Here is a 23,380-nt window from a genome sequence, read left to right on the forward strand (position 1 = left end):
CAAAGCACACTACGGCTATCTGCCTAAGGGGAGGGATGCCTTCTTGGAGGACTTTCTAAGGGAAACTGGCTCGCATACACGTTACACATGGGGAAAACCACGAAAACGCCCATGCAGCCAGCCCGTTCGCGGAATTCGAACCTCGGACCGAACTACCAGTGTTCAGCGACTTTACCGCTCGGCCGCTGTTTCATCAGGAAGGGAAAAAAACATCGTTAAGTGACATCCACATACATCACTGGATAAACTCCTGAATCTTCAAATAATTCGACTGAGGAAATCATGGGATTCACCATTTATGATACGGTATGATGTTCTATAACGTAATTTACACAACCATATAGTTTAAAACCAGTCGCTCTTCACTTTAATCTGCAATGATATCGTTTTGTCTTTTCTGTTAACACAAGCTCAATTGATGGTATTTGCTGGTGTACTGGTCCAAGTGTTTTCTCTTTGAACACCTAAATTCTTTGAAGTATCCTGAAAGTATATTCGAAAGCGTCCAACTTTTTGAACATCTTGGTACGTCTGACAGCCCAATTTCCCTGCAAATTTTTGCTTACTTTTCTCCCTAATTTTCTTCTTTCCTTCTACAGTTATTTTCAGTGCTCACACAAGAAAATTAAGATTTTTCGACTGCTAGACTTCCATACATTTTGCATTCTTGTCAATTTTTTAAAATATCAATTATATGAATAGCATTTCAGCTAAAGACAGCTTTTCATTTTCTAGTCATTTTAGCTATAAATAAAGTTTAAAGCGAAGTCCAAAGGATAAATATTTTAATTAAAAGATTTTTGCTAAATGACAAAGAAATAAAACAGTCCAGCAGGGTTTATTCTGTACCACAGAGTAACCCGATTCTTATATCGGCTGAAACAATCTAAATCATAATAAAGATCATGTTTTTTTATACAATCTATAACACGAGAGAAAAATTAGCTTCTTAAAACATGCTTTCTAAGAGAATTAATATAAAAATTTATATTTATATATATATTTTTTAAACTTGAACCAAACTGTCAAACTTTTAAAGCTTATTTTACATGGTGGTTATTATTAAAGTTCCACTTTGAAATTGTCATAAAAGGAAAACTACCGGACCAAATGTTATCAAACTTGGGAATCGTGTAAAGGAGGTTATGAGAATTTATTTTCGGCAGAAAAAAAAAGAGTTAAAAAACTCACCATCAGGGGAAAAATGGCGCTGTATACAATATTGTTAAATGAAATAAGACACGAAAACATCTGTTTAAAATGTGTTTAATATTTTCCGAAACGTGTTACAAAGCATGTTCAATGTAGCGTCCAGCATTTTCCGAAAGCAAGTTAAATCATGTTACTGCATTCTCAACAGCAGCTCTTAGCATATCAGGTTTGGTTTTGGTTTGGTTTATTAGATTACGGCAAAGCACTCGAGGGCTATCTGCCTTAAGGGAGGGATGCCTTCGTGGAGGACTTTTTAAGGGAAACTGGCTCGTATACACGTTACACATAGCATATCAGGAGAAATGTTATCAGTGTATCACATTTTTCATTTCTGCCAAATTGTTTAGATTATCACCATACACAGTGAGCTTTACACAGGCTTTTGAGATAACCTCATAGACAAAAGTCACAGAGGTTGAGGTCTGGTGGGAAGAGGGGAAGTGTTGGCCTATAATACGTTCATTCGTGAAATGTTGCCTATGTAACTATGCGACACTCTTGAGGTGGTGCCCAGTCCTGCATAAAAATCGTAGTATCTAAAATGCCACGTTACTGCAATTCATGTATCACGAAACATTTTAATATTGGCTCTAAGTGAGCTGCAATCGCAGTGGTCCAGCTGTCGACTGCTCTTCAGAAAAAAATGGTTCAGTTATAAAACTAGCTGTCATTCAACAATAAATGGTGTGAAATGACTGTTATGCAATCGAATGCAGTAGGAGAATGCAATGGAACTAGATAGATAACATGAGAGATTTCTTTGGCCCAAATCGATTAAAAGTGTTTTGAATCAGTATCTTCATGTTTTAGTGCCGAATTCAGGCTTAAAAAATTACAAATTAGCAATCTGTAAGAAAACGATTTCCAGATTGTACGCACTTGTGAGAGTGATTTGCGATCTCACATTTTCTAATCGCTAATTCGTGGTTTTCACGGACGAAATTCTCACTTACAGGGATGGCGCACTCGACATTTATCGAATTTAACTTCTTTAAATAATAATTTGCCTACTTCAAAGTTTCTTAAGGGTATACAACATATTAAACCCGTTTAACAAAAGGTTAAGTTAGATTCCGACCCATATTTCGTTTAACAATATTGCATACAGCGCCATTTCCACCCTGGTGGTGAGGTTTCGTACTTCCTTTTATTCGCAGAAAATAAATTCCCATGACCTCCTTTACACGATTTCCAAGTTTGATAACATTTGATCCAGTAGTTTTCCTTTTATGACCGTTTCAATGTGGAACTTTAATTATAACCACTCTGTATATTATTAAATTTTAATTTGAAGCTATGCGTTATATGTATTCCATGCGTAAAATTTTCGCTTTTATGGAAAAATAAAAAATCGAAGCAAATATACTTAGTATAATGGACCAAAACTGAAAACATTTCCCCTCCCTCCGAAAATAAAATATTGAAATTTCGAACTTGAATTTACTGGGTTATCGAAATATTAAATTTGACTTATCTTCTAAGTCCTAGTTCCGACAACAATTCCGTCAAAAATTCCGAATTACTTAAGCTAAAGTTAAAGATTTAGTACATATTCACTGTATGTTAATAAAGTAATCAGAGTGTAATAAAAATAGATTATAGAATTTACGCTGATGTAACTTTTTTTCTGACTGTAAACATGTAATGGAAGAGAAGGTATGTAGAGATCTGTTTTTCACATGCCTCTAAAAGTAGATGTCATATTAATTTTGTCTCTTCAATGTCAAAAAACTTTCCTTTGAGAGGCAACTTTAGTTTTTGAGAAAGAAAAAAAATCACAAAAAGACAAATTTGAAGAACATGCAGGACAATTGAATATACATACTTATTTTCCGAACACAAGCGGTTCTCCGACTGGTTATTGAATAATGAAAAGATGCATTGTCATGCAATACAAAACATTTGGAATACGTTTTCTGGCTGAATAACGTAAAATTAAAAGTCATCTGCTTAATTCACATCCATTTACAAGTCAACTACTCGGGCAATTGCAGAATCGTTTTGATCCTGAGCTTGTAAGACAAACCTAATATCACTGGATTTAAACACTTCTTTAATCTTCCGAGAACGTTCCTTCTTTAGCTCATATTCCAAGAATATTAAGTGAATACAATTATTGCCAAAGAAACTGAATATTCATTTGCACTACGGCTTGGTAGTTTACTAACGAGTTAACAAAACTTAAATTCTGCTTTTTGTGTCAAAGAATACAACAATATTTTAAATATTTACAAATAAAATATTAAATTGGAGATTTAATTGGAGCCTCATCAGTTGCCTAGCATTTGAAAAAGAAAAGATTGTTAAATACTAATTGTTTGCTGCTCAGTCTAACCCAGGCTGCATGGTTGGTTTTCGTAGTTTTTTAGGTTCTCTTTACAAAGATTCTCTATGAAAGCATCTTAATCAAATAGCTCCCATGTTCTTTCTATGTTCAAATAACCAACTAACCTAGTTTAAGCGCGATTTCCAAGTGAAGTTACTAGTAAAATCCGAATACTCATTAAAAATCATGTAGCTAGCCAATCGGGAGTAACATGAAAGATACGGAACCAATAATTGAAATGTTGTTACGGTACGCTGTTTCTTAACTTAGATGGTCATTCCTTAATTAAATAGCCCACCAACAGCCAAGCGGTAAAGACGCTGAACACTGGTAGTTCGGTTCGAGTTTCGAATCCCGCGAACGGGCTGGCCGCATGGGCGGTTTCGTGGTTTTCCCCATGTGTAACGTGTATACGAGCCAGTTTCCCTAAGAAAGTCCTCCACGAAGGCATCCCTCCCTTTAGGCAGATAGCTTTCGTGTGCTTTGCCATAATTAAATAATCCAATTCAATCCTTAATTAAATATAATTGATTTGTAAATTCTACTAGAACTGACGGTAAGAATTGAAGTGGAAATAAGTAATATGGTGTGCAATCTTGATTAATATAAAATTAAAAATATTTGCATAGAAAAATGTTTGCATTCAGACAGAAAGTTTTTTTAAATATTTGCAATTACTTTATAAGAAGGATTTATTAATAACAGTAATAATTACTTATTATATTACTGATGATTAGGATTCAGTTCTTGACAATTACATTCTAAATTAGAATTTTAAGGATATAATGAAAATACGCTACGCACAAAAATACATTTTAGGAAAAAAATGAGTTGATTTTTTATGTTTTAAAACTTCTTAAATTCATTTAGTAAACATCGTATCCTCGTTGTTTATTGAATACAGAATGTTGGTGTCGTTTATATAATTATTCTTACTTGTCCACAGAATCTGCTGACTTATCCAGCCATTAAGTAGCTGCAGATCATTTCTACATAACCATTGAACTTCCATTAATTCAGTCTCTAGAGGGTTGTATGTTTATATCATAATTTGACTTTTATAAAAAATGATTATTCTAAATATTATGTTTCTATAAAAATATATTGTGCTTTAAAAATATGGATAATAGTATCAGCCGCCCTTTCAGCCACTTCAAAAGCAACAGTTTGTTTAGAAATAAATTATGCAGTTAATGTCATAAAATTCAAATAAATATCAAACGAAAATTCTCAGTTTTAAACAATTCGATTTAAACGAAGTAAAGTAGCAGACGATAAAACGCCGAAGATAAAAATTTACTCTTACAAAAACTTACTCTTAATTTTTTTTAAAAAAGAAAAGATACGAGAGAAATTTAAAAAAAAAATAGTTAAAAATTTGAATAATATCATCTATAATTTAAAAAAATAGCCTTTCATATAGTATTAATAAATATTTATTATGCATCATTGAGGGAAAAAAATGTCATATAATTAATTCTCCGTAAAATTTTACTTGAAGTTTAAGGTTAAAAATAGCTGTGGCAATTCAGTGTAACAAAAATCCATAGACCACATTTGGCGTTATTATCGCTCAAAAAAAAAAAGGTGCCAAATTTCAAAACGCAAAATTATGTAAATTCGTGTATATCTTCGAAAATTTTGAGTGAAAAAGTCTAATTTTTTGCAGATATGCTTAAAAATACACCTACTTTAAGATGATGGTAAAAATTTTATAGGTTATAATTCAAAATTCTTTTCGAAAAATCTATAGAAATTATTTAAAAATAAAAATTTTAAAAATAAAACGCAAAAAATGGGTAAATTTTATTTGGAATGAACCAAAATTTCGAAATATGAGAGAAAAAATCAAAAAAGTTTAATAAAAAAAGAGATATTAATAAATATTTGCCAAATTCAATTAACATTGAGGAGCTAAAATTTTGAGAGCTAATATTTTAAAAACTATTCGTACGATTTTTACAAAACTTGGTATTCTGGCATAATTTGAGTCGTAGAATCGAAATATGTAAAAAAATTGGTATGTTATTTCAGAAAAAGTCCGATTTTGTGTCAAAATACCTATGTTAGAATAGTACTATATATAAATCTAATATATATCCTAAGTCGCACTTTCGAGACATGAAAAACGTAGTTTGAATTTTGTCAATCGCCCATGTAGAACGGGAAATATAGCACTGTCCCATTTTTTTTTTTTTTTTTGAGCAGTGTACATAGTTTTCTTTGTTGAATCCAAGTACTCTTACAAATGAAGACTTGCGAATTAATAAAATATTTTTATCTCTTCTTAAAATAGATCACACCAAGCAGTGCTGGCCTGATTTGAATGGAAAATGATTGATGCTGTTATATTCAGTCAACTGAAATGCTATTAGTTGTAAATCAATTAAAGTGTAGGCAAAAATTTTTGTACCATCATCAAAAGTAAAAAAACAAGCTCTTGGATTTTCCCCCCCTAGTATTGACATATTACCCGGATTAATACAAGTAGCTTGGGTTGGTAAAGTCTTGTTTTTACAAAATCCCTGCAATGTACCACGAAGTATTTTAGCTGTTATTAGATTTTATGTTTTCTCCTCTCTTATGGCAATAATCATTTGCTCCATGCCATCCGGGTTATATTATTTTCTTTACCCTTTGTTTAGTTTACTTTTAAGTAGTTTTAGGCATTTTTAAAAGGAAAATATAATAAAATAAATATCAACTAATTATGGGCTACAGGTATTTAAATTAAAAACTATTAAAACTTCAGATGTTACCATAAATATTTATGATACAGTGTTACAGTGTACTGAAAAATACATCAAAACAACTTTATTAAATCTGCACTAGTTATGTTATAAACTTCATTAAAAATAAAACTCGGTTATTTGAAAGAAAATTGTTATCATTCGTATACCTGTCAAATATTCAGTGAATGCAATACTATACAATATTTTTCAATGTTAAATATGCAAGCGTAGAGTTGATTGAACTGCTAGCTTATTATAATTTTTAGGGTACTTTTCCGTTTTGCCGGCGCAAACGTTAAAGTCGTCAATAATGGTACAATTGATGCCAAACGGAATATTTTCGCTGGTAACATTTTACGCCTCATTTTCAAAATAAGACGCAGCCATTTCTTACCAAATTGATTGTTCCTTTCAATACTGGCATACATTTACATAGAATATTTAGAGAGATAATTAAATTTTATGCCCTAAGACCATTCGTGGTAATTAAGTCAATTAGGATGTAATCACACTGCTCACCCGAAGGCGAAAATATAGAAAAGGCAAAATCAAGGGTTAAATTCATCAATTCTAATGAGAATGCACTAGCGAAGTAAAGCACTGCAATTTTACATAATTTCTGAGTAAACTATTCGTACGAATTGAAATAATTCTTAAAAATCAAGATTTAACTTGAAATTAATGTAGATAATTACTGAGAGAATTAGATTTGTGCAGCGTAGTTTACATAAGATGAGATAACTTGGGGTCACGTGATACGAACCAGCGAATCAGGATGTTGTACCATGACAGCATAGTAAATTCTTAAATTAATGTCTTTTTACAAATTTATTGTCTTTATTTATTAGTTTTTTACAAAATTTTAAACCATATTAAAATGTTTATGCCTTAAATAAAAATATAAATAAATATTTTTATTTAATAATAAATAATAAAATAAAAAATTCTTAGAACTAAAATTTTTTAAAAATTTTATGTGTATACTGTATGTTGTCGCCAACAAAGTCTGCTTGGCGAGATTCTCGCCGGCGAAATGGAAAAGTACCTTTTTTAGAGATTGGATAGGACTTTAATTTTACTATTAGCCCATAACTTAGTCACTGCCTATATTTCCACACTTTCCTCTGCTGATCACAATGATGTGCTTATGTTCTTAAGTCTTTTATTATTTCTCAATAAGTAATTTTTTAAATTAAATTTAATTTTCAAACTGAATAGACATTTCATACTAGATATATCTTTTTTTGCTAATTTAAAGATTCATTATTTTAACTTTTCTCATTAAATTTCATTATGTTTATAAGTAAATAAAGGTTTTATAGCATTTGTAAATAAGTTAAGGTTAACTTAGTTGTGCGCTTAGTTTTTTACTAAAATGATATTGCATTTTAACAATAACAAATCATTTTAACAACAACATAGATTGATCTTTAAAGGCCTCAAAGATGTGTAATTTGGCATCACGAACAAGGAAGGTCTTCCAGACTTGAACTCTCAGTTTTTTAGAAAAAGAAGAAAACATATATGAATCTAATTTAAAAATGCATAATAGTAAAAAAAATTAGCTGCTACTATTCTGTTGACAAGCAGTTAAGAAGTTGTAAAAAATAACTAGATGTGGCAATATGGCTGTATTTAGCGAATTTCAAAATTTTCAAAATGCAAGTTCGGAAACTTTGAGAGTCGCCAAGTTGATCGATATATACAACGGAAATATAAAATAATAAATAAAGAGCTACGAATATAAAACGAAAGTAAACGTTTTTTGGCTGGCTGTGCTCAGAAATTTAAAATAAAAGGTTTAAGAGACCTGATAGGAATTTAATCTTTGAAAAATTAGGTCAGGGTGATAAATACTTGAAATAATTTTACTGTAGAAAGATGCGTCATATTTTAGTCATTTTAGCGCGATACAAACACTAATATTTGATGTTATAAGAAATACGCTAATTATGGATTAAAACAGGTAAAGTAAAGTAAAAAAATTATAAGTAATAATCTGTTTAAGAGTAACTGCAATCAGCGAACTGAATCGAATTACAAAAGTTTCAGAAATCTAGCGCGGAATTACAAAAGTTAATTATTAATTAAAATTACAAAAGTTTCAGAAATAACGGCTGAATCTGGCTAGTTTGATTATGGACTCAAATGATCATGAACCTAGTGGCTGCATGGGAGTCTGATGCTCCTTTTTTACCCTGCGACTAACTTGAATACCAGCCATTTTCCTTAAAAGGTATTCTACTTCTTTTAAATAAAAACGTTTTTTCAACTGCTTAATTTTATTTTCAAAAGATTCCTGTCCCGATATCATTTCTTCTTTAACAGAGTCTTTCATCTCCTCTTTAACTGATTCTTGGCCTAATTTCATTTCCTCTTTAACGGAGTTAACGGCCCCTTCCATCTTCTCTTGGAAAGCAGCAAATGCAGTCATCAATTACCTGAATTGGTCTTCCATCGCTCTTGTAATTGGCATTCAAAAACCCCACTCCTGACACCAAAAACTGTTGCGTGCGTACGGGTTCGTTACGAAATGAATGCACAAGTCCGATGAAAAATGAAGAAAATTTATTATTATCACAACAAATATGATTAAATGTCCTCAAATAATTGTGCAGTATCACAATATATCACAGTAGTTATCTTCTAACTATTCAAACGTTCAAGAGAACTTAATTGAAAACAGCTAAAGAAAGCTAATCCGCGAATTCGCTACAATTAACAAGAGCAGTTTTCTAAACAAACTCTTAAAAGAACAACAAACTAAGTAACTAACTAAATTGAGAGGTTTTCTTCCTTTTTATAAGATTTTTAAATCGCGCGCGAGAACTTTCTGGAACTTTCTCGAAAAAGATATATTTATTTATTAAATGTTAAATGCACGCGCTCTTGTATTTTTAACTTTCCGGCTTAGCTTTCCTTGAATATTCGTCACGCGCTGCACTGCGCGGGAAATAAAACGATTTAATTTACAATTCAACCAACATTAGCTATTTAAATACCAAATCCGTAACACTGCCCCCTTCCCAAGAACTGCACGTCGTGGGCAGTACAATCCCTGGACAGGAAGCCAAACTTACAACTGTGGCATGAATGCAATAATAAGCATTACATTACAATAACAGCAACAACAAAAAAAAAAAGAACATGAATGATAAATGCAATCAAATACTAAATACAAATCAAATACTAAATACAAATAAAATACAAATTAAATACTACACATTTAGAAACAAAAAGACCATCCCTGCTAAAAATGCCCCGTAGAAACCCATAAAAATTTTTTACGGGGAATTGGCCTACGGGTACCCGTACAGCTCTGTGGGTACCCGTAGGCCAAATCCCCGTAAAAACCCACAGACAGAAACCCGTACAACTGTACGGGTACCCGTAGGCCAAATCCCCGTAAAAACCCATAGAAAGAAACCTGTACATTTGTACAGGTACCCATAGGCCGAATACCCATAAAAACCCATAGAAAGAAACCTGCACGGCTGTACAGGTAGTACCTGTAGGCGAAATACCCGTAACAAACCTGTAAATGGAAACCCGTGCGACTGTACGGTTACGAGTAGGCCAAATCTCTGTAGAACTGTAGGCACTATAAACAAAATCCCAGTAAAAACCCATAGCCAAAAATCAAAACTTTATATGCATATCCATTGGCCAAATTTCCATTAAAAAAATGGATATTCCGTAGGTCTATGCCTTGTAAAAACCAGTAAACTAAAGCATGTATACCTATACAGGCACCCATATGCCAAATCCTGTGAAAACCACTACACAAAAATCCACAGACCAATAAAGGTACCTCTTGGAAAAATCGCTGCACAAAACCCATAAACAGAACCAATAGCATTATACCATAGTGGAGTATCCATACATAGAATCGTACATAGAACGGGTATCCATATACAGAATCCCTATAAAGAACAATACACAAAAATAGAACTGTAAATCAAATTTCCATAAAAACATAAACCAGCAGAAGTACATAATTAGCACTGATGAAATGTACAGAACTAAATGGCTGAGAAAGCATGTAAAGTAATTTTAAATAAAATTCAATGCAAATAAAAATTTTTAAATATCTAGAAGCCTACGAGCCCCTGTCCTTAATGCACGTCAATATCTATAAACATATTACAAAATATTTGTATAAATTCTCTTTACAAAATTTTAAACTACCTTTATATAATTTTGAAAATAAAATGAAGAGAAAGGTAATAACCAAAGTCATGATTCACAACCATCGAATGATATATGTACATATATATATATGTAAGAAAAATAAGGAATAAGCAAAAGATTAAATTAGCAGCATAAAATTAATTTTCCTTCTCTATTCTAAAAACAGTAATCTTTCTGCACTGCATCACTTAGAGATTAATTCATGTCATATGACTCTTACATAATTTGATGTTGTAAAAGGAACTAAAACTCAAACAGCCAATAGTAATTTTATAGCAGTATTAACTATCAAAGACGAGTAAAAATGCATCGAGAACCAAAATTAACTCGGTCTGAATTAAGATTTCACCCTTAACGTAACGCATTTGCTTTTTACGCTTTGTATTAGCTGGATTGCAGTCTGTCTGCTCCTTGTTTCTTACTACACATTTATCAAAAATGTTAATTTTTGGAATACGCATAAATAATGTGCCAACTTGTTTGTGGCTGCAACATATTTGCTGAAAGAAAAGTTGAATTAAATCTACCTCGACTGCCAAATTTCTTATTCATTGTGGATTGGAGTTTCAACATCTCTAAGCCATCAAAATTCTTGCTGTTCATTACGGATTCAGCTGCTTGTATTCGACTACAGAATCTATTACATATATATATAATATCATTTCATTTGATGGTTGTGAATCATTACTTTGACTGTATATATATTATTGATTTCATTATAAATATATACATATAGTACTGTACCTCACTGCATATATTTGTATTTCAGTTCTTTAATTGGGAAATTAAACAATTGTATTTAATCACATCAGCTTGTTTAACAATTTGATACCTAATGAGAAATGTATTGCCAAAGGATGGTACTTTCTAGCATCTGCTTAAATTGTAAGTTACCTACAATGCACTAAACCAAATTAAAAAACAAAACTAGAAGAAACCCAAATTTTCAGGAAGAGAAACATTATTAACAAGCAAGCAAAAAGAATACAGGACTTGCAAATTAGAAACTTAACATAGAGTTCAAATTTAGCATACTTGCTATCCCCTTAAAGATCGCTTACCGATGATAGTAACACCCTGCAGCTTATTATGACATGCATACACATAGATGTTTTGCGTGGAAGAAAGGATGAATCCAAGAATATAATGTAGTGAAGAAATAATAATTACAAACACTGTGTCGACCCCTTATTACAATACTTTGAATGTTACCTGTATCTCTCAAAAGATAAATGAAACATGAAGATAACATATAATAAACTTAGTACCCAAAATACAATAAATTATATTATAACAAAATGAATTTTAAAAAATTTACAAGTTTCAACAAATACCAATTCTCAACGCACAGTTCGGGAATTAAGAAAATATCTCATAGCGTATAATGTTTTATTCCGTATCTCACTTTTAGTGCTATATAATCTTCCACAGATTTTATATAAATAAAATCTATAACATAATGGGTATTTATAGTATATGTAGTTCTTGATGTAAAAAAGATAAACTTTTGTACTGTAAAAATTCCATCTATGTGAATAAGTATGAATATACTCATATACACATAATTATACTAAATAACTAATTTAATGAAACTAAATTCCTATAGAAAAATGGGGAAAGTGTAGAATCGCCCACTGCTTGGCGTGTTTTTAAGAATTGCACATACTCGGTAGCCATGTACACATAGACTTATTTTCACTTAAAAAAACATCTCAGAATTGCATATAAATGCCATTGTGCACTCCTTTGACTTTATTCATGTACACATCAACCTATTTTCACTTTAAAAGTCAAAAGAAAATTGACAAAAATCCAATTCCTTTTACTTTTGTACAAAGTGCCAAATAAATAAGTGGGCGTTTCTGCATTTTACCCGAAAAAAATATATAACAATACTATTTACCTATATATATTAATAATTTATTATTACACAAGGTTTTTCATATATCATCTCAAGGGAACATAAATTTAATTAAAGCGATGCATTATTGGAATAAATTTGAGTCAGTGTTTTAGGTGCAAGTTATTTAGATTTCTATTGTAGAAAGAATACTTGAAATAATGTATAGAAATATTATTTTGAACCATAAAAATTCTCAATAGTAAAATTTAAAGTACTGAAAAGGTAGCTATTGTTTTTGACAGTAGATTATATAATATAAAAATACCTCATGCTGAGCATTTTCTGAAATTACAATGCTAAATGAAATTGATATAGTGCAGTATTTAGCAATAATAACTTTTTGTAAACAAATGTGGCTATATTCGCTTAATTGTAATGACAGTAATTTTAACTGCATTTGTATAAGGCTGTACAGAAGATTTATTTATATGGGTTTCATCCACAGAGAACAACCGGATTCCCCGTGGAAGTGATTCCGAAAATAATGTTTAAGTATTACTCTAACTATATTTGAAAGTGTTGCTATAACAGTGCCCTTATCAGACTCGTGATCCGAAAAGCTTTGGTTTTAAATGTCTCGTAAAAACTTTCAATTACTCCTGCAAAATTCATACCCACATAAAAATTACTACACCGAAGTCAATTGATTATACAGCAAAACGTTCCTAAAACAATCAACTCCACAATTCGATATAATGAGAGTTTCCTGTAGCCTGACAAAACTATGAATGATTTTTAAGTCCTGTTATTTAATTATTGTCCTGACAAATGTGCCATTATCAGAGGTTGTCATTTAAGAAAATAACCACTATATGAGGTTTCAACTAAATGTAATTTTTTTCAAATAAATAATTCACTTTTTATACTCCCAAGACTAGTACATTTAATATTACATAAATCTTATTCACAAATCTACTTCTATTTCAAAAGCAATTTATGAAAAACACATTTGACATTTTCTTCATCAAACTAATAATAATGAAAATTAAAGTATGCATAAAAATGATTATATGTGTTTTAACAAAATAGCACAAAATATTTAATGTAAAAATGTGGTTCTAGTCTCATACTTGTAAAGAAAAATAGACCAAAAAGAAAAAACAATGTAAGCTACTATGATCATCTAAATTTTCACATAATTTTAGTAGTGGAAAAAAGATTCCTTAAGCTTGTATGTCTTGTCTACCCCATTCAATAAGTAATAAACACATTAAATACTTCAATGTTTATTTCATTAATAAAACTTACCTTTTTTTTTTTATATAATTAGTACATTTTTTGAAACATAAAAAGACATTCTTTTTGCTCGGCCACATCACATTAGTCGAAAAATTCAAAATTGAATCATGCAAGATCATTTTTAAGTAAGGTATGCTCAAATTTATTAGTACATAATATTCAAATGATAAAGCATCTACATGAACAAGCTTTAAAAAAGTATTTCTAAACTGTAATCAAAAAAATAAATTTTCCAAAATACAGTTTCAGTAGAATGCAAAAACTACATTTCTGCATCTGCATATTATTTATTACTAATTTCTAAACAGTAAAACATAGTAAAATTTGTAATACAGTAAATCCTAGTAAATAATATATTGCATTACTACAACCACGAAGAAAATAACACCTCCATCACACAACAATAACTAGAACGGCGCCATATTGCTTGTTAGGGAAACTTCTGAGAGTGGGAGAGGGAGGGGAATTTTTTTCTTCACGTCAGCGTTTTGCGATTGTGAATGAACTTGTTCGCGTTAAAGAGATGTTGGTTGATACCGGTGTTTATTTGTAATATCAGAAAAGTAAGTGCTTATGTGTGTGTATTATAGAATTGTGTATTGTGTATATTTATGTGTGTGTATTATTGTATTCAGAGAACCAACTCGTAGCAAAAACCACCTCCCTAAGACGACCGCCTCTGAAAGAAACCGATATTTCTGAAAACATAAGTATACTTTGGTATTGAATATTCCCTCTGTAAGGCGACCATTCGCAAAGAAAATTCTGCAAGTGTGTCTGGTCGCCTTAGAGAGATTCATTCCGTAGATGCAATCTCCCTAAGACGACCACCTCTAAAAGATGAACGTATCTCTGAGAACGTATCTATTGGTATTGAGCATCACCTCTCTAAGGCGACCACTTGCAAAGATGAATTTTTATTTGCGGCTGGTCGCCTTGGAGAGACCTCGTTGTGTGTGGTGTATATGATTACTGTTATTGTTTCCGAAAAAAAAATTAAATAAAAAAAATAGCATATTTAGTAAAAACCCTTTCTAAAACGACCACCTGCGTTTACAGGTTACTCTGGTGGTCTTAAAGAGATCATATTTTCATTCTGTTAATTTTATTGTTTACAAGAAGTATATTAACGTCAGATAAAAAAATAGCACAAACCCATATAAGCCAACAGAAGATTTATTATTATATTGATACCAGTAAGAAAAGGAAGAAAACCAGCAAAAGTCAATATAAACCTATACAAACCAGTACAAAGTTCTGCCATTGAATGTTGGTTGTATGGGTGTCAATTGATACCAGTAAGAAAAACCCACAGAGATCAATAGAAACCAGTAAAAGTCAATAGAGACCATCAAAAATTCTATAGGTACCAGTAGAAAGTTTTACTGGTTTCTATGGGTCATTTTGAAACCAGTAAAAAAAACCCACAGAGACCAACAGAAACCAGTAAAAGTCAATAAAAACCCATAAAATCTTATGGGTACCCATAAAAAGTTTTACTGGTTTCTATGGGGCATTTTTAGTAGGGATGGTCTTACACTATTTACAATTATTTATACTACGTATTATGGCCATAGTAATGAGCTAACCTGTCGTAATGAACGACTTTAGGTTTAGAGTTCGAAGACTTACGGATCCGAACCACGACGACATTCAGTCTGTTCAGGACTGTATACGGACCATCCCAAGGTGACTGTAATTTCGGACAGAGTCCCTCGCCGTCGAGTCCGATTCCGCAGCCACACCTTGTCTCCTTTGTGGAACTGATGTTTAGCAGTTATTGTGTCGTAACGGGTCTTCATCTTCTCCGTTGCCAAGTTGACTCGCTCTCGTGCAAAGTTGTGCATCACTTCAAACCGGGCCTGCAGATCTTGAATAGATTCCTCAGGCGATGAAGGAGCATCCGGAGGACGACCAAACAAGAGATAACAAGGCAGACGAAGGTCACGACCCAAGAGCGTCTGTGATGGGGAATAGGCGGTAGTCTCATGAACAGCACTGCGGTAAGCCAATAAAAACGGTATCCGCCGATAACATCGTGGCAAAAACATCGCGGACGAAAACGTCGCGGAGAAAACAACGCAAGGCGAAAACGTCGTGCTACAAAACATCGTGGGAGAAAACATCGCAAAGAGAAAACATCGTGGTATAAAACATCGTCGTCGAAAATAAAGCGGTTCAAAAACTTCGCAGTTTAAAAACATCGTCGCCGAAAATATCGTGGTAAAAAATAAAGTATCTATAAATCATCGCATGACGATAACATCGCAGACATGCTTTTTTTCAGGTTTTAATAATTATAAATGGATATTCCCATAATGATTTGTGAGCACAAGGTGTAAAGAAGGATAATTTTTACTTTCACATTTTTTTATTAACTAATAAATTTTTGCTGAAAAAGTAAGAATGCAACTTATAGATTATACTTTTCATGAAAAATTACCAGTAAAAACTTTATAAAAATGATTTATTAATGGCCTTTGTTAGTTAATTATGTCGGTTTAAAATTCTATTAAGTGCTATAAGTTGCATTAATTTTCTATGCTTAAATTTCCTTTTTATTTTCTCAGCAAAAATGTATTAATTAATAAAAAATATGAAAGTAAAAATTATCCTTCTTTCCATCTTGCGCTCACGAATCATTATGGGAATATCTATTTACAGTTATTAAAGCATGTCTGCGATGTTATCTTCATGCGATGATTTGTAGATACTTTATTTTTAATCACGATATTTTCGACGACGATGTTTTTAAATTGCGAAGTTTTTGAACCGCTTTATTTTCGACGACGATGTTTTGTACCACGATGTTTTAGAACTGCGATGTTTTCTCTTTGCGATGTTTTCTCCCACGATGTTTTGTAGCACGATGTTCTCGCCTTGCGTTGTTTTCTCCGTGACGTTTTCGTCTGCGATGTTTTTGCCGCGATGTTTTCGGCTGTAACCATAAAAACAGTGGTAATTTGTTGTCCGAGTCCTGTTGGCTTCTGGAAACCACAAATGAGAGGTTATTAAGGATGGTTCGATTGAACCTCTCTACCATGCCGTCCGACTGGGGATGCAATGGCGTAGTTTGGGTTTTGTCAATGCCGAGTAGTTTGCATAGTTCTTTTATTACCGCCGCGGTAAAAATCCTTCCCTGGTCGGAATGTAACTGCAGATGCACTCCGAACCTGGAAATCCAGTGCTGTACCATCACCTCAGCTATTGTGACAGCCTCTTGATCAGGAATAGGGTACGCTTCAGGCCACTTGGTGAAGTAATCAATCACAACGAGTATGTATTTGTTGCCATCAGCAGTTCGTGGCAGAGGTCCCAAGATGTCAAAAGCGATACGTTCAAATGGCGCCCTTACGTTGTAACGTTGCAGCTTGCCTCCGCTGCGCCTCTTCGGTCCTTTCCGACCTGCACTGGCATCGCAAGATCGGCAGAACTTTTGCACATCATCCTTTGCATTATTCCAATAAAAGCGCTCACGAACTCTCTGCAAGGCCTTCATTATTCCAAAGTGACCTTCTGTAGGGCTGTTATGTAGTTCTTTAAGTACATCAGGAATCCGAGATCTTGGAAGTATCAGTTGCCATCGGAATGTCTTCCCATCATTCGATTCGAATTTTCGGTCTAAGACGCCGTTTCGAATGTGAATTGAATCCCAGAGTGCCCAGTATTGTTTTGTTGTTGGACTACAGATAGAAATGTCCTGCCATGTAGGTTTTCTGTTTGATGACTTCATCAAATCAATTATGGGTTTAATGTCATCGTCTTCCAGCTGGTCTTTCCTGACTTCATCATCACTCCACGGGTCTGGATCAGCCGATGTTGATGTCGTCATTTGTCGTATTTCGCTTCGATCCTGGAACAATATCGGCAGCTTTCTTGGCAAGATCTTCTAGACAGGGTGTCGGCGTTTTCGTGTGATGATCCCTTACGATGACGGATAGTGATGTCATATTCCTGGAGTCTGTGTATCCACCTGGCTATTTGACCCTCAGGATTCTTGAAATTTAAAAGCCAGGTCAATGATGCATGATCGGTGCGGAGCAGGAATTTTCTCCCGTATAGATAATAATGGAAATGGTCTACGGCTTTGACTATGGCGAGCAACTCTTTCCTGGTGACACAGTAATTCCTTTCCGGTTTAGACAGGCACTTCCTCCAGTAAGCCACTACACGATCTTGGCTGTCTATTTCTGGGAAAAAACAGCACCGACACTTTCATTGCTTGCGTCCGTGTCGAGAATAAATGGTCTGTCGAGCTGAGGATACGTCAGGATTGGAGCAGATGTTAAAGTTTCCTTTAAGTTGTTAAATGCATCTTCGCATTCTTTTGTCCACAAGAACTTTTGCTTGCTCTCCGTCAGCTTGTGAAGGGGTCTTGCGATGGAAGAAAAGCCCTTCACGAATCTCCTATAATAGGTGCAAAGCCCTAGGAAGCTTCTCAGCTGCTGGACATTTTCGGGACGTTTCCAGGATTTAACAGCTGACACCTTTCCAGGATACGTACACATGCCTTCTGCAGAGATGACATGTTCCAGGTAAGTCACTTCCTTTCGGAACAATTTGCATTTAGCGGGACTCAGCTTCAGATTGGCTTCTTTTCAGTTTCTGAAGCACCTTTCTAAGATTTTCTAGGTGCTCTTCAAAACTCTTTCCGACGATGATGATATCGTCCAGGTATATCAGACAGGCTTCGTAGGAAAGACCTTTCAAAACAGTCTCCATAAGGCGTTCGAATGTTGCCGGCGCATTACACAGTCCAAACGGCATCACCTTGAATTGCCAAAGCCCTTGACCCATAGTAAATGCCGTCTTTTCTCGGTCTTCAGGGTGTATTTCTACCTGCCAATAACCACTCTTTAAATCAAGTGTTGAGAACCACTTGCTTCCAGAAAGAGTGTCTAGAATGTCGTGAATTCTAGGAAGAGGGTAACTGTCTTTCTTTGTAACCTCATTCAAACGGCAATAGTCGACGCAAAATCTTGTTGAACCGTCTTTCTTTCTGACTAGGACGATGGGAGATGCCCATGGACTTGCTGAAGGCTCGATTACATCGCCTTCTTCCATATCCTTTAAAAGTGTTCGTACCTCTTCCTGTTTAGGAAACGGTAGACGTCTTGAATGTTGCTTGATGGGGGGAGATCGCCGGTATCGATTCTATTTTGTGTCAAACTAGTTCGACCCACGTCAGAAGACGAGCGGGAGAAAACAACTTGAAGATCTTTAATGACGCGATCGGCAGCATTCCTCTCTTTATCGTTTAATTGCGCATTCTGCAATAACTCCGATGTAATGCTCTCTGGGGACAAGGATTCTGGGATGTTACTCTTTCTTTCAACGGTGGTTACTGGAGTACATGTTGCAACCACTTCACCTTTCTTAATAACTCTCGCCTTCTCAGTTACATTGGCGACTCTCACCGGAATAACCGTTCTGGATAGGTCGACGAGTGTTGAGGCTACTAGTACTCCTTTCGGGCTATAACAGTTATTAGGATGTTCTATGATGGCGTAGCGGAAATTTCTATTTTCGGCTATGGATCCAGGAAGTAAAAACTCGGTTCTTGCGGGTATTGTAATATCGTCTTGAGCTATAATTTTGTGGATAGATTTCACTCCATCATTAGTTCCGAACAGGGCTATGTCCTCAGATGTAGAATGCAATTCGTTATTTTTAAAGTCCAAGGAAAAATTGTATTTCCTTAGAAAGTCCAATCCGAGTATGCAAGAATCAGTGATCTCTGCTACATATGCCGTGTGATGGTAACCGGCACTTCCAAACGTGATGTTAACATTTACTTTTCCGTCGATGTCGATCTTCTCACCGGACACAGTCTGGAGGGTAACGCAAGACGGCGTCCAGATACGTTTGCTTCCCATTTGTTGAGCCAAATCTTTTCGGATGATGGTAACGTTGACTCCTGTATCTATCGTCCTATTGCAGGAAACTCCATTAATATGTCCTATTACGAAAAGTCCATTACTGCCGCCTCTCACTGCAGAAATTTGAAGCGCTTTAAACTGGGGCTTTTCATTATCTGGCAACCTCCACCCCGCGAGATGGCCACTAATTAGTTTCCCTGCTGCTTGCAAAGAGCGGTCTTAACATCCGTGCCCTGGGGTGTTCTGCAGTTTCGTCGTATGTGCCCTTCGGCACCGCAGTTCCAGCATTTTATCTTCAATTTCTTGTCACCAATATTCCGTCTCAAGGCATTCAATCGTCTAGTTAAATCGTCCAGACGAGCAGTGAGTTGATCCCCTGGCTCCTGGACTTGAGCAGCTCTGACTGGTTGGCATTCTCGACGAGTGGCTTGTTGGGATGCCTCGAATTTCATGGCGTGCGTACACTAGAGCGCTTTTAAGATCTTTAACATCCGCCATTCGTAGAGCTTTCTGTATTTCAGGATCTCGGATGCCGTCGATGAAATATTGCAGGGATAGGATTTCCCTTTTTTTGTCGGACACTCCGAAAAGGCGAGATGGGACAGCCTTTCAACTTCTGTGGCGAGTTTCTGGAGTGTTTCCATGGTTTTCTGTTGGCGGGATTTTAATTGAAGCCTAGTGTGGTCTTTTAAACACTTTTCTCCAAAGCGCACCTCCTACGCGCCGGACTGAGCTTCGAAATCTAGCCTTTTGTTTTCGGGAAGAGTCTGAAGGATATCCGCTGCGTCTGCTCTCAAAGAATCGGCGGGATGACAGGCCTTAGCCTGGGAATCCCATCCATTTGCTTCCGCCCCTATAGAGAACTGTGTCTTATATACTTGCCAGGATGTCTTCCCATCATAAATGGATAACTTTAAGGAGGAGCGAGAAGGCACTGATAAAAATTTAAATCCATCGACTGTCGCTATGCATTTCTTTAAGGTGTCAACTTTGGTGACGGCAGCAGAAACCCTCTCTTCAATCTGTGGTTCGATTTGCTCTTGGACGGTAGAAACTCTTTCTTCAATTTGTTGCTCCACTGCAGAAACTCTTTCCTGAATTTTTCCAACTTTGTCTTCAACTGCGTCTATTCTGCCTTCCATAGCCTCGAATTTGGTTTCTATTATGCGGGCAATTTCTCTTTTCATTTCGTCTTGACGTGCTTCAATCTTTTCCTGTACAGATTTTGTCTTCTTTAACAGTTACTTGACCAGCTTCCAACTTTTCGTGAACGGATTCCTGTCCCGATATCATTTCTTCTTTAACGGATCTAATCTCTCCTTTAACAGAGACTTTCATCTCCTCTTTAACTGATTCATGGCCTAATTTCATTTCCTCTTTAACGGAGTTAACGGCCCCTTCCATCTTCTCTTGGAAAGCAGCGAATGCAGTCATCAATTGCCTGAATTGGTCTTCCATCGCACTTGTAATTGGCATTCAAAAACCCCACTCCTGACACCAAAAATTGTTGCGTGCGTACGGGTTCGTTACGTGTGTGTGTGTGTGATTATGGCAAAGCCTCGAGGGCTATCTGCCTAAGGGGAGGGATGCCTTCGTGGAGGGCTTTCTAAGGGAAACTGACTCGTATACATGTTACACATGGGGAAAACCACGAAAACGCCCATGCAGCCAGCCCGTTCGCGGGATTCGAACCTCGGACCAAACTACCAGTGTTCAGCGACTTTACCTTTCGGCCGCTGGTGGGCTCCGGGTTCGTTACGAAATGAATGCACAAGTCCAATGAAAAATGAAGAAAGTTTATTATTATCACAACAGATATGATTAAATGTCCTCAAATAATCGTCCAGTATCACAATATATCACAGTAGTTATCTTCTAACTACTCAAACGTTCAAGAGAACTTAATTGAAAACAGCTAAAGAAAGCTAATCCGCGAATTCGCTACAATTAACAAGAGCAGTTTTCTAAACAAACTCTTAAAACAACAACAAACTAAGTAACTAACTAAATTGAGGGGTTTTCTCCCTTTTTATAAGATTTTTAAATCGCGCTCTAGAACTTTCTGGAACTTTCTCGAATTAAAAAAGAGATATTTATTTATTAAATGTTAAATGCACGCGCTCTTGTATTTTTAACTTTCCGGCTTAGCTTTCCTTGAATATTCGTCACGCGCTGCACTGCGCGGGAAATGAAACCATTTAATTTACAATTCAACCAACATTAGCTATTTTAATACCAAATCCGTAACAGTATTTATTCAGAATGAAGTTTTACTTGTAGCACAATGTATTTATTACAGAAATTAAATACAAAAGTCAACAGAACATAAAATCATGAAACTAAAGCACAATTTGTCATTAAATAGGAACAATGAATTATCATTACAGAATAAAATACTTAATTAATAAATTTCAATAATAATTTTAAACTTTAATTTATTTCTGGAATGTCTGAATATTACATGGGAGGGGGACTTTTGAATAATACTAAAAAATATATTTTTCGCATCGAGTCCTGAGAAAAATTTGTCTTTGGTGACAAGAAACTTTTTTTTATTTTTTTTATTTTTTATTTTTGTCACATTTATAGGAATTTAAAAGTTAATTTTTAACTTTCTTTTTGAGGTATCAATGTTTTTCTCTCCCCCCCCAGGTCTATTAGAGTTCAAACTTTGTAAGTGCAAATTCTGAAATTATTGGAAAACAGTATGCAAAAAAATGAAAATATTTTTGCTTATTTCTTATTATTATTGTTTTACTGTTTGTATGTAGAATGTTAGCTGCTAAATTTTTACTATTGTGTATTTGTCATTGATTAGATTCATGCCCTCCCCCGTTTAGCAAAAGTTGGAAGATTTTCCTTGTAAAGTTCAATTTTCTATTTAATACTAATTTCAAGTTAATTCTCATTTATTAGGTATTTCAGCATCTTTGAAAATTTCTTAAAACTTGACGTTGATACTGAAGATGTAAAAGCTTTTATCCAGAATATAAGACAGCAAAACTTTCCTTCACCTTCAACTACAAGTAGTTATTTCACTAATTGTAGCATAATATCAAATGGATCCTCTCCATTAAAGCATGATGTTTGATAATACTTGCCTACTTCAATAAATAAAATCTGTTACAAATTTTGTTGTTTCACTTATCATAAAATAATTATGAAATGGATCAATATAACAGTAATAATTCAGATTGAAAATTGTGAATCAACAATGCTGATTTAATAACAGTGATTTGAAACAGAATCACTTTAGAAATAAGGTCCAATATCCTGTTTTTCATGTGTGGGAAAGAATCTGCTTTAGTTTTTTCTTTATACATGAAAAATTCGAAGAAATACATTACTGACCATCCAGGAGAGGAAAACAAAAATTTTATTTTGATATCACTTTTACTATATTCAGATGTTCTATACAAACTGAAGGGCGAAATATTAAAATTTGTGTGCACATAGAAGTGAAATACGACACAGCTGACCATCCAAAATGCAGCACATTGACAAACAAGAAATATTAAGGCCCTATTTACCGTCTGGTTTGTTTGCTTATGGCAAAGTACATGAGAGCTATCAGCATAAAGGGAAGATGCCTTCATGGAAGACTTTCTAAGGGAAACTAATGTATCCATATTACACAATTCACATGTGGAACACCATACAAGCACCCATGCGGCCAATGGAGTTCACGAATAGTAAAATCGTTGAACACTGGTAGTTCGATCTGGGTTCAATTTCAGTCGAATAAAAAAACCTCCATGAAGGCATCTCTTCCCTTTGTCAGATAGCCCTCATGTTCTTTGCCGTAACCAAACCTAATCCATGCAGCTTGCCTATTCGCCTAGAATCGAACTACCAGTGTTCAGTGACTTTACTGTTATGCTGCTAATGGGTCCATATT

The 23,380-nt window shown here is 34.5% G+C and overlaps 1 protein-coding gene and 1 long non-coding RNA gene across 17 annotated transcripts in view; one reads left to right on the forward strand and one right to left on the reverse strand.

The window, feature by feature from the left end:
* Window positions 1–23,380, forward strand: part of LOC118194955 (mutS protein homolog 5-like) — a 317,359-nt gene that overhangs the window by 269,399 nt on the left and 24,580 nt on the right. For 9 of the 15 annotated variants that reach the window (XM_085824178.1, XM_085824194.1, XM_085824200.1 and 6 more), the window contains one exon: window positions 22,399–22,612. The exons of 3 other annotated variants lie outside the window; for them this stretch is intronic. In XM_085824178.1, coding sequence (XP_085680304.1) covers window positions 22,399–22,573 — 175 coding nt within the window. In that variant the 3' untranslated portion in view covers window positions 22,574–22,612. Of the gene's footprint in view, window positions 1–5,834; window positions 6,035–22,398; window positions 22,613–23,380 lie in introns of those variants that run through there. 3 more of the 15 variants (XR_015043108.1, XR_015043114.1, XR_015043110.1) reach the window with 2 other exon arrangements.
* Window positions 1–23,380, reverse strand: part of LOC146999427 (uncharacterized) — a 109,665-nt gene that overhangs the window by 6,796 nt on the left and 79,489 nt on the right. The window lies entirely within an intron of this gene.

The sequence above is a fragment of the Stegodyphus dumicola genome, chromosome 1 (genome assembly GCF_044657685.1).
Source record: "Stegodyphus dumicola isolate Sdum_Otavi_A_Nest chromosome 1, ASM4465768v1".
NCBI classification, from domain to species: Eukaryota; Metazoa; Arthropoda; class Arachnida; order Araneae; family Eresidae; genus Stegodyphus; species Stegodyphus dumicola.